This window comes from Ahaetulla prasina, chromosome 2 (genome assembly GCF_028640845.1).
Source record: "Ahaetulla prasina isolate Xishuangbanna chromosome 2, ASM2864084v1, whole genome shotgun sequence".
In the NCBI taxonomy this organism is placed as follows: Eukaryota; Metazoa; Chordata; class Lepidosauria; order Squamata; family Colubridae; genus Ahaetulla; species Ahaetulla prasina.
The window spans coordinates 60077576-60092617 of NC_080540.1; the positions used below are offsets into that span (position 1 = coordinate 60077576).

At 36.3% G+C, this 15042-nt stretch overlaps 1 protein-coding gene across 7 annotated transcripts in view; it reads left to right on the forward strand.

Moving 5' to 3' along the window:
• The window catches only part of ABTB1 (ankyrin repeat and BTB domain containing 1), a 33403-nt gene extending 20261 nt beyond the window's left edge, over positions 1-13142 (forward strand). For 5 of the 7 annotated variants that reach the window (XM_058167413.1, XM_058167414.1, XM_058167419.1 and 2 more), the window contains 4 exons: positions 119-217; positions 660-827; positions 7035-7235; positions 9963-13142. In XM_058167413.1, the coding sequence (XP_058023396.1) occupies positions 119-217; positions 660-827; positions 7035-7235; positions 9963-10169 (675 nt within the window). In that variant the 3' untranslated portion in view covers positions 10170-13142. Of the gene's footprint in view, positions 1-118; positions 218-659; positions 828-7034; positions 7236-9483; positions 9607-9962 lie in introns of those variants that run through there. The other 2 variants (XM_058167416.1, XM_058167418.1) reach the window with 2 other exon arrangements.
• The last annotated feature ends 1900 nt before the right edge of the window (positions 13143-15042 follow it).

The window sequence follows — 15042 nt, forward strand, 5'->3', positions numbered from 1 at the left end:
CATTAGCAACATTTATACATATTCATATACAATATACATAATTGTGCATTTATGTAGTGTAATGTTATTAAACATACAGTCAAATATTAAAGTTGTTTTATTTCTGTTTTGTGTATAGGTAGGGTTTGGAGAGTTGCCTTTTGATAGCACCGATAGCTTCAGTAGTTATCCTGATCTGTGTTTCCGAGTGTCAAACTGCAGTTTCCTGTGTCACAAGGTATAAGGTGCATTGATTTGACTTGGGCCGATTCTTGTTGTATTCCTCAATATTAAAAGATCTTGTATAGAACCAGTGATACTCACACATTTATTTATGGGACATTTTGTAGGAAATTTCCAGAATAGGAATGTGCTATCATTATTATTTATGAAATTTTTATGCCTCCCAAACTCTCAACCAATCTTGGTAGCTCACAACAACCAAGTTACAATAAAGTCAATAAAACAAAAAATAAAGATAAAAGATGACAAGCATGATGAATTTTGATCTTTAAAAAGTTTGGGATGGGTGCCTTGTCACAGATCCCTTTTCTGCTGCTTGCCTATTTTAACCAAGAAGATTCTATTATTATTTATGTATGTGTGTGTGTGTGTGTGTATACACATACACCCACACACATACCTATGCATACACGTACATATTCTTTCTCTTTTTGAAGGCATTTTTCTGTGGCCGAAGTGACTATTTCAAAGCCCTTCTAGAGGACCACTTCTCGGAGAGTGAGGAGCTACAAACCCAACCCAGTATCCCTGTGGTGACTCTTCACAACATTTCAGAGGAGATCTTCATCAGAGTTCTATATTACATCTATAGTGATGACACAGAGGTGAGCCTGGGATTCTTCTTTCTCAGCATGAGGCCTTTTAGACCAGGGGTCTCCAACCTTGGTCCCTTTAAGGCTTGTGACTTCAACTCCCAGAGTCCCTCAGCCAGCAAAGCTGGCTGAGGAACTCTGGGATTTGAAGTCCACAAGCCTTAAAGGGACCAAGGTTGGAGACCCCCTGTTTTAGACTGTTCCTTCTAGCAAGGATGACAGTGTTACAGAGCAAAATAAACATGGCAGAACTAGCATTGTATGATGCTTGCTGTACTTTTATGAAGATAAATAAAAATATCTATTAAATTAAGGTAACATAATCTCTTCCATCCTTTTTTTTTGATTCTCTTAAAATATTTCTCTATCTTCCTGCAAATTTTGTGATTCTTGGCTGATTAACCGTTTTTTTGTTTGAATTTTACTTGAGACTTTATTAATAAGCAGTAAAGGCATATTTGAATATAATTATTTTTTCTGGCTAAAAGGAAGTGGTTTATTAAATTTGTTCTGTTTCCTGGACTCCTGCCCTACATGTAAAATAATTTTTAAAATCCCTCCCCACCCTTATGGGTGGCATGTGTCTTCCTCAGTTGCAGGTTCTCTAGCAAAGAGAACTTTAAGACTTGTGGACTTTAACTCCCAGAGTTAAAGTCCACAAGTCTTTTTTTTTTTTGCTTAAAAAGTTTTATTTTAACATTCATATCCAATAACATATTTAATGTACCATCATATACAATTAATCGGACCTGCCCGGTCACCACCCCCTTCCTTTAACTCTCTTCCCTTCTCTACCTTCTTTTACTTTCCACGACCATCCTCCCCTTCTCTTATCTACATCCTCTCCTCCTTCCTTCCTACTCTTTTCTTCTCCCTCTTCTATCCCTCTTCCTTCCTTTCCTCTTCCTCCTCTTCTCTTTCCTACCTCCTTCTCTCTTCTACTTCCTTCCTTCCCATCATTCTGAAATGGTAGCCAGGCAACTCTGATCTTACATTGATTATACATCTTCAATCATCTCTGTACATTAACCATCAATCCATTTTCTACCTCATCCCCCCTCCCCCTCCCTTCCCCTCCCTCCCCCCACCCCCCGGGACTTCCCAGAACCGAATACAGGGTATAAAACTAACAGTCAAAAATTAAAATATAACACAAATCATAATCCATAGTCACTCCTTAAAACCTCGACTCCCCGATCTCAGAAATTTCCAATTGTGTTCGTATTTGTTCTTTATTAAAGTACATAGTTTTTAATATCCAACCTTCATCAATTAGTACCAAAACAACGTTCCATCTTCCAATATTTACCAAGGATTCTTCTGAAATATCTTTCTTCCTTAAGCAGTCTCTCAAGGATAGTTCATATTTCCAACTTAATTTCTTAAATTTTACTGTCCAACCTCCAAAGATAAACAATAATCCATCTTTTCATATCTTTGGTATCATTTACATACATCAAATCAGATTACAAATATTATTGTTAATCCTATATTATCTCCACAATATATCAATTGTAATAATTAAAATCTTCACTTTACCTTACTTATATCAAATAACATTATTAAAATTACACCTATAACTTATCCAAAATATATCAGTTATAACAATTAAATTCTAGTTAACCATATAACAACATTACATCCATCTCTCAAATATAATATTTAATCCAAATTAAATTTTACTATCTATCCTCCAAAATTAAACAATATTCCATCTTCCTATTCCTTTATACCTCAAATATATCAAATAGTACCCCTAAAATTACACATTTATATCCAAAATAAATCATTTACAAAAATTAACCATAATCATATATAATAAAATTAAACATTCTCACTCCCCTTATTTTCTATCTTACATTTTCCACCATCTATTCACCATTCAACTTAACATCTATCGATAAAGGGTTCCCAATCTTTAATACATTAGTGTAGAAATCTCGTGCTTTAAAAACTGTATTAAGAAAATACTTTCTTCCTTTATAATTCACTGTTAAGCCAGCTGGAATCTCCCATCTAAAATATATCTGATGTTTCTTAAGCTCATCCACTAAAAAGGCAAATTCTTTTCTCTTTCTTAACATTTTAGGAGGAATTTCCTTCATCATTATTATATCTTGTCCTAGTATTTGAAATTTATTTTTATAAAATGCTTGCAAAATTCCATACCTAATCTTCTTATTTGTAAAATAAATAACCACATCTCTCGGTAAACACTTCTGCCTTGCCAACCAAGAATTAACACGATAATGTATTCAATTTCAATATTAACTTCAAAATATTCTGGTTCCACTCCATCTACCTGAGCAAAGGCCTGAATAAAAATCTCTTTCAAATTTTCTTCCTTACATTCTTTTAATCCTCTCACCCTTATAGCATATTCCATTAATTTATATTGTAATATAACCCTTTCTTCATCTGCCCTATCTACCTTAACCTGAATATCATCTATTTTATTTTCTAAATTCAAATTAATTTGAACTTCATCTATTTTCCTTTGCAAATCTAAATTAATTTGGTTAATTTCTTCCAGTCTTTCCTCTGTTTGAATACTAGATAGCAATAATGGATTAATTGATTCCTTTAATTTTTTCATCTCCCTGCTCTGTTCTTCCACCATATCTTTAAAATCCAATATTTCTTTCTCCATTTCATCAAATTTTTGATCTATTTCTGAAAGATGAACCTCCATAAGCTTCTGTAAAAAATTCCTTAAGCCATCTTTAATATCTTTTTTCAATTTCTGTATCTGAAGTGAGGAAATTTCCAGTATTTTAGAAGTAGTTAAATCTCTTTGCTTGAAAGCCATTTTTAAACTAAGTAATACCAAGAAGAAGGAAAGAAAAAAAAAGAAAAAGAAAAAAGAAAAATTCAATAAACTTTTCTTCTTAAACACTGTAATAAAAAGATAAAAAAGGATAAAAAATAAAAAATAAAAATTCCATTTAAAAAAATATCTTGTTATATTCTTCTTAAAGGTTCCACGCCAGCAATTGTAATAAGCATTTCCTTAACTTTCACTTCCAATATACAAAACGCCATTTACTTGCAATACACAAAACGCCATTTCCTTTCATCATCTCCAATCTTGACTACGAATACATTCTCTATCAGGGAATTAAAATCTTGTTACAATCAAATGCTAACGCTCCAGTTTTCAGCTCTGTCTGCGTTAGAGTCCTTCAGCAATCCATTTCAGTCGCGGAGATGGACGCTGCGTTTTGTTCTGCCATTTGGCAGAAGCGTTCTGGAGCTTTTTTTCGGGCTATAGAAGGAGCGTTCCCATCAAGCCACCAGGAATCTTCCTGGTGCTTTCCTGAGGCTCTACTTCAGCCCGAATGCTCACCTCTCCCTCTTTGCCCGAGGGAAGAGATTTCCAAGTCGCTTGACAGCAGATTAACGCTGTCTAAGTGGCTTTACAGAATCACACAGAACTGGCGGTCTGAGATAGCCCGCCATTAACGAAGCGGAGCCACCCGGAAGTCAGTCCACAAGTCTTAAAGTTGCCAAGGTTGGAGACCCCTGCTCTAGCAGAAACTGGGAGTTTGAGGTTTCTGCCCTGTGTCTTATCTGTTCCTAGCACTGCAGTCTTCTGGACAAGGGAGTGCTGATGTCGATCCTGGGATCTGTTAGGAGTCATACTCTTCCCAGCTTGGGAGTCACAGTCCCAAATGCTCATAACACCACTTTTTGACCTTTACTTTCACATGTATCTTTTGTTTCCCTATATATGGATGAGAATCACTCTGTGTGTGTGCGTGTTTGTATGTATACATATGCACACATAACATGCATACACACACGTGCATATATCAACACATGTTCATTCTTTCACTTTTGTAATCCTGATAGTAACAAGGAATTTTTTTGTAAGGTTTTTTTGTTGGCTTAATAGGAAAGATGGGGAAAAAAGTCCCAGAAGCAAAAACTAGTGACTGCCAAGAATACTATAGGAATGTATCCATAAAGCAAGCAGGAGTTGAGCTCAATGAAAAATGACTTTACAGAAGCCTGATGGCTCACAGAGTGAACAGTTTGCCAGTAGAGGGCAGTATACAGTCAGCAAACTGGCCAGAGCTAAAAATAGTTTAAGCTGTTTTTATGCTGCATTTTCTTGTCGCATATAGTGCAAAGTCTTGGCTGCAGCTTTAGAATTTAGAAAATTCTTAATGGAACTGAACTCTATAGCATGGGTGCTCTATTTTCTATACCATATTCTGACAATTGAGTTCTGAGGAACTCGCTAACCAGGTATTTTTCACAAGTAATGATGAATTTGTTTAATGAGAATTCTTCAAAAAGATAGAGGATCTGAAATAATAATGTGATGTTTGTGAGGTCAAAATGATTATAGACACTAGCTCACTAAATATCTTTTTTTCCCAAGATGGTGAATTTTCAGTGTAAAATGGAAGAGTGATAACTGTCACATTCAGTCATTCATTATAATGCAGTCAAATAAGCAATGGTCTTTGGACAAAATGAACTTTTAAAACAAGTCATAAATATATGCCTTATTTTTCTAAGTATAAAGAGAAATTAACATTAACAATCTGAGCCATGAAGCTCCATCAGGTAAGTAGTATGATAGGTAAAATGCGAGGTGGAGACCTCATCCCCATACACTGAATGTATATCTCACAAGGAGCTAGCCTAATTTCACTGCAGAGGAACTTTGCATGTGTACTGTATACGTGTGCACAGTACTTCATGTACTGAAAGGCAAGAACAAAGGCAGAGAATAGCTGCAGCCTTTCTTCTGAAAACAGATTTTAGGTATTAGATTGCTCTCCGCAAAAACTGCTTTTTGCCTGTTTTTTTGCCCTAGAGAGTAACCATATTTGCTCTTCAATAGACTTAAGTGAAAGATGTAATAATGATAGCGACTTCTTTCTAGCATAAAAACTCAGTTACTGTGTCTGTGCTCTCCCTAAATTTATCGAAACAAGAGGATATGTTGGCTGCTCCACAGCCTTGAGACAATTGTTCCGTAGAGGATAGATGGTTGCAGGAGTTCCTGTTGCTCTGTGGAACGTTGTTTGAGATTGTGCACTTTCCCTTTGCTGCCCTGCAGGGCAACAGTAAAGCTGCCAACCCAGCCATCTGTCCTTGTTTTCCTTTAGCCAGCTAAAGGGCACTTTCCCAGTTGCACTGTCAAGGTCATTTTGAATCAGGATTTCATTCCCTAAGATGTTACTACTTCCCCTAGCTTGGTGTCCTTTGCAAATACAATACAGGTGGTCCCCATTTAAGAACCATTTGTTTACTGACCATTTGAAATGATAACAGTGCTGAAAAAAGGCTATTTAGACCAGTCCTTGAAGTTATGGCTGTGCACCTACCACATGGTCACTTGATCAGAATTTGAGCACTTGGCAGCCTGCCTGCATTTATGAACACAAAGTGTATTTCGACTCTTCCCCTCCCACCCATTTTTCTCCCATCTCTCCCTTTTGGCCACACTGCACTCTGCTCCCCCTGACCCCCTGCACTTTGCCACCCCTCCTATCCACAGCTGACCTTCATGAGACAGCTGCTGGCTTCATCTCAGGAGGAAGAGGGTAACAAAGGACAGATGGAGGTGCAGGCAGGGTGATCAAAAGAGCAAAGATGGTGGGGAGGAGATAGGTTGATTGGGGGTATTGAAGCACCCTGTGGATGAAAAGGTGAATGGTATGCTCAAAGCACCTGAATTTTGATCATGTGACTGTAGGGATGCTATAAGACCCATTGCAGACCCATGATAAATATCATTTGTTTAGCATCATTGTAACTTTGAATGGTTGTTAGGTGAGGGTTATCTATATTGTGAGATAAATGAAAAGACTGAAAATATGAATGCTGTGTGTAATCGTTAACAATATTATAGGTTTATTAAGCTTAAATTACACCTGTCCAGATCAGGGAGTTGAGGAATATAATCCCAGAAGACACTTGTTATTTGTTGGATTTATACTTCTTGTTTCCTCAAGAAACTTTATGCACCACACATAGCACTACACCTTTAATTTCCCTCCCCCCCCCCCAACAGCCCTGTGATGTAGGTTGAGGAGAGAACATATGAGTGATCCCAAGTGCACTTCCGTGGCTGAGATTGGACTACAATCTGTGTCTCCTTAGTCCTAATCCGGATTGGGCTTTCAATCTTTTTTGTAGTTGGTGTATTGGTTTGGAGTCATACTGAATCTAGTTACATTGATACCTTTTTTGTCCCAACAGTTGTCTCCTGAAAACGCCTATGAAGTGCTTTGTGTGGCCGATATGTATTTGTTACCTGGGCTCAAGCGCCTGTGTGGGAGAATTTTGGCACAGGTTCTAGATGAAGACAGTGTTGTCAGCATCTGGAAGATTGCAAAGCTATTCCAGCTGACCCGATTGGAAGATCAGTGCACAGAGTATATGGCAAGGATAATTGAGAAGGTAATAAAGAGGAGGTGAAGAACAGCTACTGTAGATATTATTTGTCCAGCAGGCTGCAAATGAATATTTGATCTTTAAAACTTAAGTTCCAATAAGCGACTGTTTAATTTGTAAAATTTGCTATTTTTTTATAACTATAACCACAATTGGTTTCTATAGAAATGGATGTCTATAGCAAGGGATGTCATATAGTGAAATAAATGCTATTTCCCGTGTTATAGTGAGAAAAGTGATAACTCTGCCATAAAAAAGGAGCGGTTTCTTCATCTAAAAAACTTTTATCAATACAAATACTATATACAATTGCAATTTATATTTAGCCAAAAGCAAGACAATCCTAAATTTAAAATAATCCAATCAAAGGTGGAATAAATAGAAGAATGTAAAGACTAACAAAAATCTTAACGTTGCCAGCTTCAGTGAAACCAATGATAGATATTCCCTCCTCAACTAATGATCTGATGAGCTACAGTTCATGAAAGCTTATGCCTTTTAATAAAAAATATTTGTTGAAAAAGAAAAAAAATGCTATCAATTCCTGATTTTCTCCCACTTCAAGATATTGTGATGATACACTTTTATATGTTTCTCTACTACCCAAAAAGTCATGGTCTAGGAAAAAAAATTAATATTTAACAATAATGAGACAGAATTGGTCTAAAAGAACACATTATGTCAGTTGTTCTAAGATAGTATTCTGTGTTATTAACCAATGTGTGATACATTTTAATTTTGTCGGACCAAACCTTTATAAAATGAAGGAATTTCTTGGAATTTCTTTGAAGTGATTTAATTTTTTCATGAACAAGATGAATTCATAAGAACAGTTAATTTAATCCCTAAGCTTCTTGGAACTTCCGTGGCAATTGTGTTAACATCCATATAAGTGAGAATTGATATAATTAAGAATGTGTATGAGAATGTTCTTATTTGGCTATAAAGGCTCTTACTATGCATTGAAAAGTTATTAACTTTTTTTTTTCGTTTAAAACCTCTACTCCAGAATTGTTAGTATTGGAATGATCATCATCCTGATTTATATGGCTGCTGTATTAAAATCTTTGAAAATATGCAATATAAATATGAAGTATTTTATATTATTGGTGATGTGGTAGGCAAATTGAAGTGATTTGTCTGAACCAGTTGTTTGCCTGATATGCTTAGCACATGGTTGGTATTTTTAGATTGAGATGTAACATGTGAATGAGATATTCATCCAAAGTATTTATGAGATGGGTTGACAGAATTGGGTGTGTGTATCTGTGTATTATTATTTATAAATTCAGTTGTGTATTTTTTTCCTATATGGAAAATAATGGTTCATCTTTGCATATAAAAATGATAACATTGGTTTCATATCTGCTCTTTTTCTTCCATATACTAAAACTTGGCTGCATGGACTAGCTTGGGCTACAAGAGAGAATTTGTAAAAGAGTGTGAATTATCATATACATACTTAGGTCACATGCAGCAATGTCCTGTTGCTTTAATCTTGAGTATATGTTGTACCTTTTGAGAATACATATAGAGAAAGCTGCATTTATCATTCTGATTAAATTGATGAGGAAATCGTTTTTGAGTTATGCTTTAAGTAGCCTGTAGAAGATAGATAGATAGATAGATAGATAGATAGATAGATAGATAGATAGATAGATAGATAGATAGATGATAGATAAAGATCTATTCAGAAAATAAGCCCTAGCATGATTTTTACGCACCTAATATAAGCCCTACCCCCAAAACAAGCCCTACTTAAGAGTCTGCGCAGCCGGCCGCCCATCCATTCCAACTAGTTGCTTGCGGTGCTGCTGACATGAGGTGAGGCAAGTGGGGCTATATAAATATAGATTATATCAATATCCGCACCAGTGTTTGTCCCCAGTAGAAGGAAATGGTGCTGCTTCCCATGCAATTTCATATATGGTTATGGAATATGGAAAATCTATTTGGGCAGCATCAATTTTTCCTAAGTCAAATTCACTGTTCCCTAGTCAATTCACTGATGTTATAAATGGGTCTAATTAGCACTCCCACATAAGTTGCAACATTCTTTACTTAACAGGCTTTAAGAGAGGTGTGAAATTCTTTCCTGTCTGTGAAAATGCTTTCCCCCCCCCCAAATTAACAGTTTCACTAATACAAATTTCCTCACCTATGTTTTTTAATAGGAACAAGCATGTCCCAATTTTGCTTGTCATAGGCCCAACAATCGATTTTTTTTTAATTGTCCTTCTCATCTCCGAACCAGTACAAGATATTGAACTAATCTCCCCAGAGTTCAGAATTCAAAGAAGTCCTTTTCATTGTTATAGTGTATTGGAAGAAGCTATTAAAAACAGAAGCATGACGTGGAGACAATACTTGCTATGATGTGAGTGAGGCTGCAAACATTCCCCTGTGAGTTGTGTGTTTAAAAGCAATCTGGTTAAAAGGCCAAGGGTCAGGGTTTGATCCCAAGATCCTTAGCTATTGTTTTTAAAAGATTGTGCCATCACTATTTTTTTGTTTTGTTATAGCATTAGAAGAGGCTGCATTTTTAAGATATATTTTTCATCTTATTCTCAGAGCAGAATCAGGCCGGTGAAAACAGTGGTTTTTAGGGTTAGCTGACTTGCACTCATATATGCTGCAGGATTCTGCGCTTGAGAATTTACTTTTGTTGCCATTGACAGCAGTTTGATAAAGATTCTCCTGAATTTATCCATTTTCTGTCTTTTGTTTCTTCAGTTAGTGGAGTTTGAGGAATTTGCAGCAGCAGTGAAGGAGAATGCTGATGCCGTGGAGGAGCGGCAGGAGACGGACTCTATTCCTCTTGTGGATGACATCCGTTTTCACATAACCAGCAACGTTCAAACTTACAGTGCCATTGAAGAGGCTAACCAGAAATTAGATGCCCTGGATAATCTTTTGGCTAGCATAGGACTTGAATGTTAACTTGGGAGATTTTCCTGTGTCATTATATGAAGTATCAGTTCAGAGTTCATTTCTGCAAAGTTCACCTCTTTTTCTCTCTCTCTTCGATTTTCCGATTTCTTTATGTTTTATTTAAGTTTCCCTTACGTTTTATGTTACTGACTATTGCATCTGGATTAATATTTTTCTTCTTCCAGGAAACAGGTCCCCAGAAGAATCTGTAATTTGAAAACATGGTTAGGTGTATGCTATGTTGTTGAGGAAAAATTTGTATGTCTTATGTAATGAATGTACTGTGTGGCATACAACCAGTTACTGCAGTCCCCAAAAGCCCAATGTAAAGAGGTCCATCCTTCAGAATATTGCCATTCCTGCTGGATAAAGAAGGAAATGAAAGCTTTTACTGAATTATAAGAATATGAAGTTGATGGACTAGAAGCTGAGATTGCCTGCTGTTAGTCTTGCATTCTAATCTTCCAGATGTGCACACTGGATCTCAGCAGACCCTCCGTTTTCTAATCTAGCTGCCTTATTCATCAGGTGATCAAGTTCATTTACTTTTTTAAAAAAAACAACTTGTTCTTATCCTTGAAATAAAATATTTTGTCACCGTTAGGTGCAAATGCATGCCCCCCCCTTTTCCTGCTGTATTGTAGGGGACATTGAGACATGGAAGTTTAGCATATCTGTAGACAGTAATGATCCTTTGATTTTACTATGATTGGGGATTCACTCAAGTGATTCACGAATGTTAGCATGGAGTATGTATGTACAAGTAACTGTGTTGTACTTGCATGATACCACAATGGACCGATGGAGCATTGTTTCCCTTTGCAGTGGAAGCATAAATTTGTTTTGTGCAGATGCCAATATTGTGAGGGAATAGAAGGTGTTATCTTGCTAACTAGTTCTACCCTTTGATATATTGAATGGCAGATGGGAATATATTCGCATGGCATAGTCTACACCAGGGGTGTCAAGCTCTCGGCGTCACATTGTCGTCACGTGATATATCGCAACTTTCCCCCCCTTTGCTAAACCAGGGGTGGGTGTGGCCAGCGCGTGACACATCTGGTCTGCAGGCCGTGAGTTTGATACCCCTGGCCTACACAGTGCAATATTTTAAGGTATACATCGTTTGAATTAAGTCAGTTCACATTAAGGTCACCTAGGTGAAGGTCTGTATGAAAATTTACCATTCTGTTGTTGGATGCAGTGAGGTGTGGGTTGTCCATATGTACACAGTTCTAATATCTACAATCACCTGTTGATAACAGGTGTTCTGGCTGTATGTAATTGATTGGCAGGTTTCCTAAATGAGATTACTGCTGTTCCCCCATTCTGTATATATTAAATCTAAGGTATATATAGATAATGCATGAGATTAGTTTAATTACTAAATTCAGAACAGCATAGCAGAGACATAGAGGTGTCCTGAACTACTATTTGTCAAGTTTTCTACCTGACCTTTCATAATCTGCATCATCATGCCATATTTACATGTTGCACAGAAAAAGAATTAAGATTCTGGTTATTAAGATCTTTAGTCTGAAGGAAAATGTGTCTCACCACCGTCCAGTTCATTATGTTCTTTGTTACTGCCTCCCTCCCCCCATTAATATGAATGATAGATAGAAAATGCATACTGGGCATTCAGAGAGGGGGAGGGGAGGGATGGGAAATGCAGTAAATCGAGTGCTTAATATAGAAACCATACTAGATAGACCAGCCAGGGTTCTATGTCACCCAACCACTCTAGAATTATGTGCTCATCATTAGAGAAATTTGACAAGGAAAAAACTAAATCCTATTTGGCTTATCCTGACTGTATGAGGCAATATTGTTCCTATACTATAGTAATACTGTTAGTGTTACAGCAATTGCAATGGTAGATTAACTTTAGTGAGACATCGATGCAACAAAAATGATGTTGGACTCTAGCACAGTTTTCCATGCACTGATAACTCTTTACACGTAAGATCAAGAAGTTGTGTATTCTTAATACTATGTCAAGGAAAGCACACCTCTTAAAGGAATGGTGTTTATTTAAAAGCATGTGGAACTACCGTAGACTTGTTATTCACAAGTCATAAATAAAAGCCTGGCCAGCATTTTTCTTTTCCTGCATTTTACTAGGAAAATGAAGGGAACTAAAATGCTGAATTTCTTGACATTTCTTTTTGGCAAACATCTTTGGCAAATATAGAACCTTTCTTGTACCAATTTATAAGCCCCCTCCAGTGAATAAATGGACATCATACTGGAATAAATCATAACAACCTTTTCTACTTCCATTTTTTATTTGAAACAGTAAATTATTGGAACAAAAACAAAGCACAGTAAGCTTTTTTATACATAGCATCCTAATGTTCTCTTCCTTGCAAGTATCTGATAAAGTTAACATGATATAAGCACAGAAAATTACTACTAGTAATTGCGATTGGTGGTGTTTTTAAAAAAAAATTAAAAGACTTTTTAAAAATATTGTCAAGTGAAGATCCACTTAATTTTTAGATAGGCAGTGAAGGTGGCTGAACAAAGCTTTGTTTATATGGTAAACAAGAATGGTAAATAAATTCAGAATGAATTACCAGTATTACTGTGTTTGGAAGCTGCTTCTCAGTACAGCTCCTTGATGAGCTTTCCCTTTGCTCTGTCTTGTATTTTATTGGTTGCCCTTGTATAAATCAGAGTTGTGAATAAAAAGAGACTAATACCTATTTAACATATTGTGAAAAGTCACCTTCCTTAAATCCAAAGAAGTTAGGAAAACAACGTATCTCTAATTATTTATTGTATAGTCTTCTTGGCTATTAATTGCATTGTAAAAAGTTTAAATGTCAGACTTCTTACTATTATGAACTTACTTTTAACCTGGTCCTCTGTTATTTAAAATAAGGAGAATGTAAAGCTTTACAGAATGGCAATATAATTATATATTTAAAAGCTTAATATATAAGCATGTGTGCAGCAATAAAGAGTCTATTTCATTAATCTGTTTTTCCTGTGCCTCATTAAATACTAAAATTGAACGCTGCTAAAGTTCCATGTTACTTACTCTCCCAAGATTCAACCTTGATGCCATCTTCCAATCAACAGTAACATTTACTGATGGCATATTTAATTGCAAGAAGTTGCATTAAATACCCTTTTCAGTTACCATTTAGAGGTTATAGCAGCTTGGGAAAATGCTTTATATATCTAGACCTGATACCATTTAATTCGACACTGAACACAGTTATTAGACTATTGATATAGAACTTGCATCATTTCTGAATCTGGTCTCATGGATGCCAATATTTTATAATACTTAATTCTGTGTGGTTAAAAAAAATATGAAAAAAAATGAAAGGACAAGTTTTTCATGGCTTTGTCAGGAAAAAGTAACACACAGGGAAATTGAAGTAATACCAGCATATTTCTTAGGTAATTGAATATTTTGTCTCCTTCCCAGAATTAATGGGTATAATTCCAACTTCACCAAAGCAGTCCAAGTTTTAGTAGTTCAAGGTTTGTCAGTATCACATTCTGGCTGCCTTACAGTTCACAATACTCTTAGACTTTAACCCTTCAATATCATCTTACAAGATGTTAACAAAAATTTGCAAGATATATGGGGTTTCAGAGTCAATGTGAATGGGTGCCCACAACCTTAAATTCAAATTGTAATTCTTATCATCTGAAGTGGTTGTGACCTGGAATTAATCTGTGAGAACAATTTATATCATGTTTGGGAGTTGGTTTCTCATGAAAGTGGAGAAGAAAGAAGAGATCTTTGTCCATTTTTCCTCCACTTCTGAGTAAAGCAACACTCATAAAATGTGCTGGCCCTGTTGCCAGTCCCTATCCTGCATATATTTCACCTGTTACAGATTATTGCTTGATAAAGTTGTCTTGATTAGTACATAGCAATAGCACTTAGACTTATATTCCGCTTCACAGTACTCTACAGCCCTCTTTAAGTGGTTTACAGAGTCAGCATATTGCTCCCAACAATCTAGGTCCTCATTTTATCGACCTCAGAAAGATGGAAGGCTGAATCAACCTTGAGCCGGTGAGAATAGAACTGCTGGCAGTCAGCAGAGTCAGCCTGCAATACTGCATTCTAACCACTGTGCCACTACAACTCTACATGTACCAATCATGATAGCCCAGGAGCTTGGTTTTCTTCTTTGGCTTTGTTGCCTCCCCTTTTAGCACGTGACCAGCTAGTAGAAACTCCTACCAATTAGATACTGCAAAAGGAATAGAGAGGGACTTGAGGCTGGTCAAAGCTCCAATTGTTTGCTTTTCCTTTCATATGCAAAGGGGGCATTAAAATAATGGGAAGTAAATGAGAGGTCACCACAGAAAAGTGAATGAGTTGAGAAGAGGAAGTTTGGGGGAAATGATAGGATGAGAAAAGAAAAATGTGAGAAGTGATGTCTTCTTGGTATTTAGTATTTTTATCGATTATAGCTTTGATGGACTTACCTTTAAAAATGCATTTTTACAGTTTTGCCAGATACATGTATTTGGTGCATTATTATATAAAAGTATACATAATCCACATAGAAACTTTTAAAAAGTCAAATTTTGAATGGGGGTTTTGCGCTTCTACGGGGCACTATTTTTACTCAAAATCTCTCAAATATTTTAAAGCTTGTGGACATTAGAATCTAGAGCAGTAGTTCTCAACCTTTATAGTGCCGACCCCAACCATAAAATTATTTTCATTTTGAATTTATCATGTCTGAAGCCGTATTGGCTAGCGATCTGAACTGCTTTCGATTGCCTTGAGGACGGAGGCATTAAAGCGGAGACTCCTCCCCTATTAAGTTCATCGTGCCTGAAGCCAGATTAGGCTAGCGATTGGGAGTGATTGCAGCTGGCTTGAGAGGGAGACATCAGAGCA